The 14,176-nt window shown below is 36.4% G+C and overlaps 3 protein-coding genes across 4 annotated transcripts in view; 2 read left to right on the top strand and 1 right to left on the bottom strand.

Annotated features, from left to right (window-relative positions):
- Window positions 1-1,027: 1,027 nt before the first annotated feature.
- LOC100805036 (disease resistance protein RPV1) overlaps window positions 1,028-14,176 on the bottom strand; it is a 31,698-nt gene continuing 18,549 nt past the window's right edge. Inside the window, exons 8-12 of one of the 2 annotated variants that reach the window (XM_041014359.1) lie at window positions 12,775-13,879; window positions 12,246-12,521; window positions 10,108-10,220; window positions 9,390-9,973; window positions 1,028-2,330 (exon numbers count right to left, since the gene is read on the bottom strand). In XM_041014359.1, coding sequence (XP_040870293.1) covers window positions 9,958-9,973; window positions 10,108-10,220; window positions 12,246-12,521; window positions 12,775-13,879 — 1,510 coding nt within the window. In that variant the 3' untranslated portion in view covers window positions 1,028-2,330; window positions 9,390-9,957. Of the gene's footprint in view, window positions 2,331-9,389; window positions 10,221-12,245; window positions 12,522-12,774; window positions 13,880-14,176 lie in introns of both variants that reach the window. The other variant, XM_041014358.1, reaches the window with a different exon arrangement.
- On the top strand, window positions 5,269-6,750 carry LOC121174545 (uncharacterized). Its single transcript, XM_041013897.1, has 3 exons — window positions 5,269-5,766; window positions 6,007-6,201; window positions 6,274-6,750. Exons 1-3 carry the CDS (start codon window positions 5,269-5,271, stop codon window positions 6,748-6,750), a joined length of 1,170 nt encoding a protein of 389 aa, XP_040869831.1.
- On the top strand, window positions 6,790-7,155 carry LOC121174544 (uncharacterized). Its single transcript, XM_041013896.1, has one exon. It carries the CDS (start codon window positions 6,790-6,792, stop codon window positions 7,153-7,155), a length of 366 nt encoding a protein of 121 aa, XP_040869830.1.

The following is a 14,176-nucleotide window of genomic DNA, read 5'->3' as shown; positions in this document are numbered from 1 at the left end:
ATATTTTATTAGAATATTTATGTTATAATATTATTTTTCTATATATAGATATGTCATTAGGGGACGTTGACCCTCCTTGTACATGACGTTTTACGATTCATGATTTAAGATCCCAATTTGGGATCTTAAACTAAAGATGCCCTTAGTATAATTTAGATAGTATTCTATTTTGGGGCAACACTACACAACATGTCGGAGAAAGCAAAAAAATTCAAGCTCAAATAACAATCCAACCTATTTCTACATGCACAAGGAGATAACAACTTGCATGACACAAGTCATTCATTCAAATAAAAATAATTAAAAAATATCAACAATGAAATATTTTTAAAAACAAAATGTATCATATAAGTACAAAGATGTTACCAAAATAAATAAATAAATAAAATTACAGTATTGGAGGGCCACTTTCATGTGAAAAAAGGGAAACATAAAAAAGATAGACAGAGTATGCAAATTTATTTATCAACATGAAATATATCTGTGGTGTCAATCCAAGTTTGCTAATTAACAAACAATCACGGACACCCAGGAAAGTGAAAAAGGCATTACCAGATATGCCAATAACATCCATGTCGAGGAAGTCAGGTTAAAGGAACCAAGAATCAAGCATACACAATCTTCCCCTTAATTTGGAAACCATGTTCATCCCCGTGAACATGCTACAAGTAAATATAACATACACGGTCTTCTCAGAAATAGAACCATTTAATATTTTGAGCCCAGCAAATCTACTCGACTTGTATGTAGAACCAGAAACAAACATCATTTCTTTTAGTAGAAATTGAAATCTTCCACAAACAAAATTCTAAAAATTGGGATAAATTGGTTTTCCCTATTCCAAAAGAAATCCAAATTTGCGTCTTGTATTCCTTATTCTCTTCACTTTATTCTTTTCCAATTCAAAGAAATAAATCCAAACTTGAAAGAAAATAAACTACAATGTGCATGTGGAAACTCGCCAAAAAGAAATGAATAAATCCCAATTTCTAGATATAAATTCAAATTTCAAACAATAAACAATACATGATCCCACCAAAAAATATATTTATTTCAAGATAACTAGATTAAATTTCAAAAAGATTGAAGAGTTACAGCAGACGCACACTAAGCAAGATCTCTCATAACAATATTAACTAGCAAAGCAGTTAACGTAATTACCATAATAGGAGTCATGCATCTCATGCCGCAGGAAATGATCAACATAGGTACATACTTAGATTGCCAAGGTTATCAACATGTTTGATGACTTCTCTAAAAACGCAGTTGATCCACCTGCCAATTCTATTTAAGCATACTATTCATTTGATTGATCAATTGTCAAGTATTTGGGTTACACATATCTTTTTCACTTCAAAGGATTAAAATCAAGGGCATCAGAATCAAGCTCAAGTTGGACTCCCTTAGAAACCAAGATCCCAAAACAAGTGGACCTTCCCCAAGTATCCATTCTTTAGCAATCAGATTTAGAGCATTAATAGTAGCCACCAATCTACATGTCAAACAAATCATTCACTGCCCAAAACAATCTCTGTACAAGCAACAATACAAGATTTGCAGCCACCATAAGAATCAATTGGTACCTGACATTCTTTCACCATCTTTTAACCTTGATTTTTCCTATTTTCTGAGTTTGCATTACAAAAGTATTCGCATGATAAGAACTTATTCAATAAGCGCTTAATCAAGCCTTTTTTTGAAACACACCTTAAGTCATCTATGGATTCCACTTGAGGAGAGGACGGCCTGACAACACATGCATTTTCATCACTGCTGGAAACAATTGCATTCTTATTTGATGCATGGCAATGCTCCATTATGTCATTTGTTGGCTTATATATGGATTCTACTTGAAGTGAGATGGTCCCAACAACACATTCATTTTCATCACCACTAGAATCCATTACATTCTTATTTGGCGCATGGGAATGCTCTATTTTTTCATTCATTGGTTCATATATGAGATAAATTGTTGTCTTGTAAACAGTTAATTTGCTCCAAAAGACAACAACAATTTGCACTTTGTTTCCAGGCTCTATTTTTGATAGTACCCCGTGCCACTCATCATCTTCGAAGGAGACTAATGCATTTCTCTTATAAAGTTGGATGATGGCCTTTGAGTGATTTATCACCAACAAATTTTTCAAACCATCTGAAGTTATATTTTCTGGGGAAGAATAATGGACATGGCACATCATTTTCTTCAAGTTACGCCCTTTCACTTGAGGGATTTTAAATGTCACGGATGAACCTTCGCTGTTGAAGGTTAACCAATCTGGATAGCTATCACCGGGGAGTAAACAACCATCACCATCACTAGTAGGCGTATTCTGTAAAAGTGAAGATATATGCTCAAAAGTTTATCAATCAATGTATTAGTACCACCATATAATTAATTCAACAATTTAAGATATAACAAGATAATAACTCATTTTCTCATCATTTAAAATTATGATCTTGATTACCCAAAAACTACTCAGAACAATCATAAGTATGAAAAGTAAATTGTTAAAAAATAATTTAAAGTTAGGCATAAATATATTTGCTTGGATAATTTAAACAAAATCCATTGGTCCAAGTAAGAGTTCCATGCCCGTAACAAAATAAACATAAAATGAATAAAAAATAGTTCTATACCAACCGAAAAAACAATGAAAAGTGAGAGAACATTTTCAATTTAATATTGAATTTTATATTGTGACAATAATAAATTGTACCTCGCATTAAAGTATATATATATATTTTTAAATTACCTAGCATTAAATTAAATATGCACTTTGAATATGATAGCAGTTATTGATGAAATAAAGTATATACAAAAAAAGATGTTACTAGTACCTCACATTAAAGTATATATATTTTTTAAATTACCTCGCATTAAAATATGCACTCTGAATATGATAGCAGTTAATGATGAAATAAAGTACATATAAAAATGATGTTACTAGTACTACACTTAACTAATGTAAAATTCAGATTTATGTTGGATTTCGTGCTCTTACTGCAATGAAAGATTGACTAACACGTGCTACAACTAATTTTAAGACTAAGATGCCAAGAGAGATGAGAGAGAAACTAAGACAAAGAGAGAGAGCCTGAGAGGGGGTGGGAGAGAGTTAGGAGCAACAAGGAGAGGAAAGAGAGATACACTAAGAGAGTGAGAGGGGAGCCCCATCAAAACCAACCCTGGAACGGAAATGGACAACACTAGGCTCGAACCAACTGGAGGGATCAGACTGAGATAACATCCTACTATTTCTCACGATTCTCCAACGAAGTATCTGAGAAGGATTTGTGTAAACACTCCATGAAGTAGGGAGATGTCAGGGAGGTATTCATACCCAAACAATGAAACAGGAATGGCAGGAGGTACAGGTTTGTCAGATTCAAGGGTGTGGAAGATAAGCGCTTGCTTAAGAGGAAATTGGACAACATCATTGTCGAAGGTCTGAAGCTATATGTTAACCTCCCACGTTACGGAAGACTGAGGGGAGGAAAGCTGAAGGTAGAAGAGAAGAGACAGGTGCAAGGAAATGGGAAAAAGTTAACAGAACAGTGTCATTCTCAAAGAAGTGGAAGAATAGAGCATACGTCTTATGCGGAGGTGGTTGCGAGGAAGAGAAGGGTAGCACACAGCGGCGATGGAGGGCTATCGTCAGTCTACCTCGAGCCCGCAGAGGAAGTATTGAAGTGGTTGAATGATGCGTAGGCTGGTAGGATGTCAAACCCAGCAAATTTTGACAAGGTGGAAGACGAGTTGAGGTGGGATTATGGCATGGATATCTCAACGACGTATCTGGGGGATGACATGGTCCTAGTATTCGGACTGAACATTGAAAGAGCTAAACAACTGATGAATGAGTTTGGCCACAGTATGCTTCCCTTGTTTTACTCGATGCAGAAATGCTCGCCGAATCTGCGTCTGGGCTATCGATTGGCCTAGGTACAGTGTTGGGGGATCCCAGCCAGAGCCGGGGAAGTGCCAGCCATCAAGAAGATCCTGGGGGTAATGGGGGACGTAGTGGAGATTGACGAGGAAGTGGAGGAACGACGGCGGATGGACAGAGTAAGGGTGCTCCTCAAAACACCATGGAAGCTATTTATTCAGTACACCGTCAACGTGCATATCGGCACAGAGGTGTACGAAGTTCAAATAATGGAAGAAAGAGCCCCATACGTCGACTTGTGGCAAGGAGCGAGAAGGAGTGGGATGCTGTCGTTGGAAGATATAGATTCCGACAGGAGCCTAATGGAATCTCCGGCATCGGCGAGGTCACAGGGACGAACTTTTGAAATCGCGACAGCGGACAATGAGGAGCGGCCAAACACCACCGCTCCGCACCAGACGGGCTCGCGCTCCCACGACGACGACGACGTAAGGCATGCATCGCCTTTACCCAACGGTCGTTGGAATTTCGAAGACCCAGCAAGTAGAGGTAATGTCCTGCGGTCACATGGAAAAAGCTAGAAAGAAGGTGCAGTGGAGGCCATGGGGGGTAATGCTGTAGAACGAGAAACGGGAATCTCGAGGGGGACTGAGTTATCCTTGCCGTATTAGGAAAAGCACCAAAGAAGATTAGGGGATGTTGGGAAGGGGAAAGGGGCTGCAGATCTGGACAGCGACACTGAAGAGGAAAGTGGGTCAGTGGGGAGGAAAGGGAAAATGGCAAACGAATGTAGTGAGCTGCAGAGGAGGTCACGTGAGCACCATGAGGAAAATTTAAACTCAAATGATACGAGCCTTACTAAGCACACCCCCCTAGAAGCCCAATAAACAAAGTTGTTAACACACAAAGCTACTCTTTAGACACAGCTACACCCTGGAAGGTGTATTCCCGAACCAGGGGGTGCCACAAGCAAGCGAAGGAAGGCAAGGAAATTAAAGAAGCCCAAGCTCCTGGTATACCACCAGAAAATATGACATTTCAATGCCGAAAAAACACCAATCAGTTACAAAAACAGCAGAGCATGGGCTGCAATGAGAAGATGCCACAAGACCAACAAGAGAATGGGCAAAGTGGAAATACAGAGAAGCAGTATGTTGAGGAGCACACAACCTTAGGAGAAAATATGAGGCACGAAGCAGCTACCATTTGGGATTTAGCAAAAAAATTGGGGGTAAATGAAGAGGAAGAAAAGGGGAGGATGGTGGAGAAATTTATGGCAATGGAGGAGAGAGATAGGAAACTGGCAGAGAAAGTGGGGAATATGAGCCTTATCTCATGAACATTGTCACATACAATGTGAGGGGGATAGGGAGGGGGTGAAATGGGCAGCAATAAGGAGGCTGATCAAAAAAGAGAATGTAGATTTGATATGCATCCAAGAGATCAAGAAGGAGATAATAGAGAAATCAACGTGCCAGGCACTATGGGGGGATCCAGCGATGTCCTGGGAGTTGCAGCCGGCAGTCAACTCAGCTGGGGAATCCTATGCATGTGGTGCGACAAAAATTTCAAATTAGAAAGAAAGGTCAGCGAAAATGGGTTCATCTTGCTGACAGGGCAGTGGATTAAAGAGGCAGTGCAAGTTCACATTGTAACCGTATATTCGCCATGTGATATACAGAACAAAAAAATCTTATGGGAGGCCATCAAACAATTGAAATCAGCAATCTATGGGGGTCTATGGTGTATTACGGGGGACTTCAACAACATTAGATATCCTGAGGAAAGGGTAGGAGTTTGCCAGAGGTTGACAGAAGAGAGTAATATAAAAATGTTTAATGATTGGATAGATGAGATGGAGGTGGAGGAAGCGCCATGGGTAGGAAGAAAAATCACGTGATTTAGACCCAATGGAACTGCAAAGAGCAAGCTGGATCGATTCTTTGAGTCTCCAGACTGGCTCACAAAATGGCTCGGAAGCATACAACAACCTTTGGACCGGAATTTTTCTGATCACTGCCCAGTGTTGCTTCGGTCCAAGTTTGTAGACTGGGGCCCAAAACCATTCCGGATCCTTGATTGTTGGCTCACAAACAAATCCTTCAATTCAATTGTGCAGGGGTGCTGGCAAACCCACCAGCAAAGAGGATGGGGCGGATTTGTGTTGAAAGAAAAAATAAAGAGATTGAAGGCAAGGTTGAAGATATGGAATAAAGATCAGTTCGGTGATACCTTTAAGAGATACAAGAAGATCGAGGGAGAACTGAATCGGATGGAAGTGAACACCATACATAGACAGTTGTTTACTCAAGAGGTGATGATCCGGAAATAGCTTCAACAAGACTTGCGGATAGCTGCCCAGTCACATGAATCTTTACTTCGACAGAAAGAAAGAGCCAGATGGGTGAAAGAAAGGGATTGCAACTCTCGCTATTTCCATCTGTTGGTTAATGCAAACCGAAGAGGCAATTCTCTGCATGGACTGTGGATTGATGGAGAATGGGTTGAAGAATCGGCAAGAGTAAAAGAGGCAGCCTGCCTATTTCTCCTACACAAGTTCCAAGAAGAAGACCATAATAGATCCCACTTAGATGGTATTGAATTCAAGGCCATTGACCATCACCACAATGACATGTTAATAAGGAGATTTTTGGAGGAGGAAATAAGGGATGCAGTTTGGGGATGTAGGAGCGAGAAAAGCTCGGGCCCAGATGGAATTAATTTCAAATTCATCAAGAGATTTTGGCACTTACTTAAACCGGATGTTCTGCAGTTCTTGGATGAATTCTACGTAACTGGGATTTTTCCAAAGGGATGTAACGCATCCTTCATTGTCTTAATCCCTAAGGTGATCAACCCGTAATTGTTGGATGAGTACAGACCCGTCTCACTCATTGGATGCATGTATAAGATAGTTGCCAAGCTGTTGGCCAACATATTGAAGAAGGTTATGCCATTCATAATAGATGAAGGCCAATCTGCATTTATAGAGGGGAGGCATTTGCTACAAAGTCCAAACGAGGTGGTGGATGAGGCCAGGAGAAGTCAGAAGCCGTGTTTAGTTTTCAAAGTGGACTATGAGAAGGCATACGATTTGGTATCATGGGATTTTCTGGTTTATATGCTAAGGAGAATGAGCTTCTGCGCCAAATGGATTCAGTGGATTGTGGGATGTCTAAAATCCTCATTTGTATCGGTTTTGGTATATGGCAGTCCCTGGGCTGAGTTCTCACCACAAAGAGGCCTTCAGCAAGGGCAGAGGCATTGAATGGATTGATGAGAGAGGCTGTCAAGAGGAATTTATATAGGGGATTCTCTGTGGGATCAAATAGAGTTGATGAAGGATGCGAATGACACTATTTTTTGGAGAGGCTTCACAGGAGAATGTTAGGGCGATTAAGGCAATTCTTAGGATCTTTGAACTTGCATCAGGCCTTAAGATTAATTTTGCAAAAAGTTGTTTTGGTGCATTTGGTGTGCAGGAGTTATGGAAGTCTGAAGTAGCCAGTTGGTTGAATTGTAGCTTGATGTCCATTCCTTTTGTCTACCTAGGAATACCTATTGGGGCAAATCCAAGGCGGGTCAGATGTGGGATCCCATTATAAAAAAGTGTGAGAGGGCATTAACTAAGTGGAAGCAAAGACACCTGTCCTTTGGGGGGAGAGTGACTCTTATCCAGTCAATCCTAAATTCTATTTCTATATACTTTTTTTTATCTTTTTTCAGGTTACCTAAGAAGGTGGAGGACAAGTTAATCAGCTTGCAACGCAGATTTCTATGGGGAGGAGGTCCAGATAAAAACAAGATTGCGTGGATCAAATGGGAGACAGCTTGCCTACCAAAAGAAAAGGGGGGTCTGGGCATGAAGGATATAAACACTTTCAATCTTGCTCTGCTTGGTAAGTGGGGGTGGCATCTATTTCAGCATGAAGGACAACTAAGGGTAGTGCAGTCCAAATATGGTGGGTGGAGGGGACTGGATGAAGCACATGGGAGTAACAAAGAGTCATTGTGGTGGAGGGATCTAAAGATTGCTTTTCAAACTTCACAACAGGGAAAGAAGCTCAAAAAAGGGATACAATGGAAGCTGGGAAGTGGAGATAGGATCAAATTCTCGGAAGATGAGTGGATAGATGGAGAAGCTTCACTGGCAACAAAGTATCCCAGATTGTTCGTAATTTCGTGCCAATAGAACCAATTAATCTAGCAGATGGACGGTTACAAGGACGAGGAGTGGGAATGAAACTTATCATGGAGGAGGCCATTGTTCGACAACGAGATAAAAATGGCTACTAATTTCCTAACAGATATCGAGAGGAAGACAATACAAAGAAATAGAAGGGATGAATGGGTGTGGAAGGAAGATCAAAGTAGGCAATACACGGCACGATCTGCGTACAACCTAATGAGGGGGGTAGAAGTTGAGGGGATACAGGATAGGGCTTTTGAGGAACTGTGGAAGTTAAAGGTGTCAATCAAAGTTGCAGTATTTGCTTAGAGGCTACTTAGGGATAGGTTACCTACTGAGTAAATTTGCACAGGTGACAAATAGAGGTCACAAATAGGAGCTGTCCATTTTGCGGAAATATGGAAGAGGAAGCATGGCACTTGTTTTTTCACTGCAGCAAGATCCTCCCTATTTTGTGGGAATCATCATCATGGTTGAGCATCTCTGGAGCTTTCCCGAAAGAACCAAGGCAACATTTCCTACAACACGGTTCCATATCAATTGATGGGATAAGGATTACTAGATGGAAGTGTTGGCTGTAACATGGACCATTTGACAGCAGAGGAATAAAATCATCTTCTCCAATGACTCCTTTGATAGCAACAAACTAATTGGCGAGACATCCTTTCTATTGTGGACATGGCTGTCCAAGTTGGAGAAGGACTTTACAATACATTTTAACCACTGGTCTAGCAATATTAGAGAAGGATTTTTGTATTAAAAAAGTTAAGTCATATAGGCTAGTTTATGGCAAGGTGTGGCCTATTTGGTTCCTCTCTAGACTCTATTTAGTCTGATTTGGAACCAATTGCATGGCCATCCAAAACTATGTATTTCAGTACCTCTGGTATTCAGTTTCATATATATAAATATCTATCTTTGCTGATAAAAAAAAAATTGACTAATACATGATTAGAAGATAGTTTTAATTACTAAATACTCGTATCGTAACTTTCTTTCTTAATTAATAACTAACAAAGTGTTCCTTTCAGCAAGACTTTATTTTTTAATTTGTCCTTCCAGGCATAACTAATTCCTAAACAAAATTACAAAAGTAATTAAAGCTAAGACAACTACTAATAGCAAAATGATGACTGTGTCAAAAAAATCTATGTTGGTGTATGATCATTTTAAAATGACATGTTTATATATATATATATATACCAACAACGTATAATAGTATACACTTCCACGTATAATTGATATATTAAAAATAGTTCTATTGACAAAAGATAAGGAAATTAGATACTTAAGAGAGAAATTAAGGGTAAAACCTGTAAAATTCTCTGTTTCAGAATATTGGTGACCTGACAACTCGTTCCCATTTGAATTAAAAGTGATCTCCTAAAATTTTTTGATCCTTTGTTGTGTACTTGATTGTTGCATTCAATTGATGTTAAAACATTCATATTATGCATTTGCGATGTGGCTGCAGTTGATTCCAATTCTTCAAAATTTGTGGCATATAAAGCATCCAAAATATTTGCAGCATCTAGAGAAAGTTGAAGTTCTGAGCCACACTCAATACAAAGACTTTGAAGCAGTGGAAGGTCCTTGGAAATATATGATAGATGATTGGAACTACTATTTGGCACGTCTAAAGAAACGAGAGATGACACATCTAGAAATGTTTGAACGCGGGATGAGAGAATATTTGTTGGTGACATCCAAGACCAAATGATTGAAGGAAACACATCACGTGAGAATCCTTCATACCCGCACAAAGAGATATATCCAATTCTTTTTTATCTAACTATTGAAAATGGCACTCTTGTTATTGCAGTCTTATCCGCAATAAGGGTTGTCAAAGACTCCATTTGTTCCAAATCCTCTTCTAACTTGTCAATCTTTAAACATCCTGAAAGAATGAGTGCTTTAAGAGATTTCAACTTATAGATACTTCTTGGAAGGTTACAAAGGCTAATACAATCTTGAAAATTTATTAGAAGAACTTTATTGAGATGTTCAATGGTATAGGAAATCGCGGACAACCTTGGACAATCTACGAGTAATAGCTTTTCAAGATTAGGCAAATTTGAAAAGTCTGGAGTCTCTGTTAAATAATGAGAATGACTGAGATTAAGAATTTTCAGCTTCTCCATTACCTACAAGAAAAAAACAAGCATACAATAGATAAAATTAAAGTTAGAGATAAAACTCAAAACGTAAATAGATGCAATTATATTGTGTTATGAGCATCTCAAGTAGAAAGTAAAATATTACTTGTGGAATGCCATTTTTAGTGCCAACATATTTTGATAAAGGTTTAGTTTATACAAATCCTTTCACAATATGAGAACAATTAATAACAATCATTATATTATAATTAAAAATAATAGATGATTGAGATTAAAATATTTGAAAATTTAAATTTAATATAACTATTAGATCTTTAAAAAATTTATCGAACAAATCACATTTTAGAGTATCTCAATTATCATTAACAATAATTGAAATGTTGTAGGATGTGATTTATTTGATAAATCTTCTAGAGATTTAACGATTATATCAAATTTTAATTTTCAAATATTTTAATCTCAATCATCTATTATTTTTAATCATATTCTAATTATTATTATTAATTATTGTTACGTGAAAAATTATTCTCATCGAAGTCGTGCACTCTATATATAATTTGTTTATGAGCATTTTATGGCTTCTTTGATCAATTAGTAAAAATTGCAACTCTACCTTACCTCTCCTTTGTTTTTATTATATTTAATTATTTGAAGAGGATGTCATAAGCTGGTCTCTTATGTTTTAAAAAAAAATTATAATATAAGTTCATAATAAACATACAAAATCTGTTTGATTAGATAAAAGATAATCTTAAAAAAATTGAATTTTGATAAACATTGAGTGTAAAACTTTTAATTTAATGTATCAAGATTTACTCTTACCTAATGAAATAAGACTTTATTGTTGTTATATCAAAGTTTCATACATACAATCATTATCAAGAATTCTGATTTTTTATATGATGTGGCAATGGATTTTTTTTTATATTGGTTATGCATGTTGATGATATCACTACAAGAGGAAAATATTTGTAAACTTTAGCATTGGAATTAAAGTTCTAATGCATCATTAAATGGTGATTTCACAAGTAAAGAACAAAATAGCCATAAAATTTAACATCAACACTACAATGTATACACTATCTATTGTAACATAGCATTGACTTAATTCAGGTCAAATAATCGCTATAGATTGCATATAAATTTATTTGTGTCAGCTATGCCAATACAAAAATGGGAATGCTTCAAGGTTTAGATTTGTGCTTGCATGGTCTAACCTACACTATTAGCACGAATTAAGTCAACACTAAAATTAACATAATCTAATTTGACACTAATAAATGTCGTCTAGTGAATACCACAAAGACAGGTAGACTCATAATAGTGTCTTCTAATTCAACTTAGTTGGCACTACTTAGTGTTGACTCAAGCACAATTTTTTTTTATTGCTAAATATTCATTTAGCCTCAATTTTGGTGGTTTAGCATCATTTGTTTTGCTAAATGTTCATTTAGATATTTTAGGATATGAAAAAAAAAATTGGTATCCTGATCATTTCCTTTTTTAGGCTTTACTAGGTTTACCGTATAAAAGGGAGGCTAGAGCTTGTATTAGAATATGAATATATAAATGTTCATTTTATTTAAACTTAATTATCAATTTGATCTCATTATTTATTTAGAATATTCAATTAGGTCTTTTTATTTTTAAAATTTTCAATTAAATTCTTTATTTTTTTTCTTAAAATGTGTCAATGTGATTCTTTTCAAGGAATTTACAACTTAACGTCATCGTCAGTCTCAATTGGACAAAAAAAATCACATTCAGACATTTGAAAAAAAATAAGACTTGATTGAAACTTTCAGAAATAAAATGACCTAATTAAATATTCTAAATAAATAAAAGCTAGGAACATATTAATGATTAAATCTTTTATTTAAACTTAAACTTTTACAGAAAGTACTACCAATATAAGAGAGGCTAAGAAAAACATAGATGAAATTTGTCTAAAGTACTATATAGTGAAATAGTATTAATATTTGAGACAATTTAAATTACATCCATAAAGAAGAGAAAGAAATACTCATGAATTGCAAAAAACTAAATTAATACCTGGGCTTCTTTCCACAAAAGATTAACATTGCTGTTTTCTAGCTCAATGGAAACTAGACTTCCTTGATAAAGGTTTGTTGGTATGCATGCTAAAGGAAATCCATGCCAACAAAGCCATCTAAGATCTTTGGAAAGATACTTGAAATCTCCAACCAATTGTACACCAGCAAGTTGAAGCAACCTGAGTTTTTTCATCTCCTTAAAAGCTTTAGTGCTCAAACATTTAGTATTAGTTCTTGGTAACTTCAAAGCCAGTCCCTCAATAGCTTTTGTTCCCTATGATAGAAAAAACGAAAGGGTAAAACATGCGTAGCTAAAAAGATATATGGTAGTTAAAACTCTTGTGAGAAAACCCATCATTTGTTTTAGAAGCTAAGAAGCAAAAACCAATTCACAACCAAACCAATTTTCAAAATTCTTGTGACAATCAATCGCACAAATGAATATTAAGAACTGACTCATAAATGTGTTAGTTGTATCCATTAGCTTTGGATATTTTAAATAAAAAAATAATAGATGGAAGTCTTACAGTTTCTTTTGATAATACATCAAGCGCATCTTCATGAAACCATAACCTACTACGCTCCTCAAGCTCCATTGGTGTTTCTGAACGAATGATTTCTCTTCCCATGTCTCGCAGCAAATCATGCATTCCAAGCTTGTTCTTATAATCTACAGTTACAAGGCCTCTTTCTACCAAGACACGTATTCCATTTTCTGCACAAAGCCCACAACCATTTAATATATGTATAACATCATTCCGGTCCTTTCCTGTAAAGAAACAAGCTATATCAAGAAATATTCCTTTCTCTGTATCACCAGTTAAACCATCATAGCTTATTTTTAATTTCTCTTGTACTTCATCATTAGGAATTTTCTTGAGTGTCTCCAATACATTTTTCCACTCTGTTACCTCCATATCAAACAAATACTTCCCAAGGACTTCAAGAGCTAGTGGCAATCCCGCAGAATAAGCAACTACATTTCTAGAAAGTTCAATAAAATCTTCTCTTGGACTTGCTTGCTTAAATGCATGCCAACTAAAAAGCTCAATAGATTCGTCTTCATCCATTCCTTTCATTCTGAACACTTTGTCAACTCTTCTCCCTCTAAGTATATGCATATCTCTAGTTGTGATTATTATTCTACTCCCTGAACCAAACCATTCACGACTTCCACACAAAACATTCAATTGATGCAAATTATTTACATCATCAAGTATAAGGAGTACCCTTTTATTGCGAAGTCGTTCTTTTAACATAACTTTTCCTGAGTCAACATTACGTATCTTTGTGTTTGTTTCTTTTCCGATATCAAATATAAGTTGTTCTTGTAGATATACTTGACCAGCATCTTGCCCCCAAACTTCCCTAATACTTGCGAGGAAGCTTTTTACCTCAAAATTGCGGCCAATCTTGTTGTAAATGGCTTTTGCAATAGTTGTTTTACCAATGCCTCCCATCCCCCACATCCCGAGTAGTAGAACACCGTTTGATTGTATTTGGTCTAATAGTTCAATCATTTCCTGGACTCGTGGTTCTACGCCGACTGGATTATCAGCAACAAACAACTCTGTCTTGTCTAACAAAGGCTTAACGTTTTCAACAATAGTTTTGATAGCCTCACTTTCATTCCTATAATTAAAAACATAATAAAAACAAAGAAAAGGTGTGTCCAAATATGCATCAAAATTTAATAGAAATTTAAGTAAAAAGTTATAATTGTATAAACGTCTGTTCTCCATTAGGTTCATCCATTGCATGGTGGTACTTACTAACATTTCTATAAAATATATATGACAAAGTGATAAATCTATTATAGTTCTTAGAGTGTGTTTGATTCTGATTTTATTTTTTTGTTTTGAAAACTTTTTTGCCCAACATTTGTCAATACCTAATATTTAGAATGGGAAAAAATAAAGTTACTGGAGG

The sequence above is a fragment of the Glycine max genome, chromosome 3, assembly GCF_000004515.6.
Source record: "Glycine max cultivar Williams 82 chromosome 3, Glycine_max_v4.0, whole genome shotgun sequence".
NCBI classification, from domain to species: domain Eukaryota; kingdom Viridiplantae; phylum Streptophyta; class Magnoliopsida; order Fabales; family Fabaceae; genus Glycine; species Glycine max.
This window is presented reverse-complemented; position numbering and strand designations above follow the sequence as displayed.

Coding starts and splice junctions, on each gene's coding strand:
- LOC121174544 (XM_041013896.1), top strand. CDS start 6,790: ATGTATAAGATAGTTGCCAAGCTGTTGGCCAACATATTGAAGAAGGTT.
- LOC121174545 (XM_041013897.1), top strand. CDS start 5,269: ATGGGCAGCAATAAGGAGGCTGATCAAAAAAGAGAATGTAGATTTGAT. Junction 5,767..6,006: donor AGGTGGAGGAAGCGCCATGG/GTAGGAAGAAAA, acceptor TCAATTGTGCAG/GGGTGCTGGCAAACCCACCA. Junction 6,202..6,273: donor GACAGTTGTTTACTCAAGAG/GTGATGATCCGG, acceptor TTACTTCGACAG/AAAGAAAGAGCCAGATGGGT.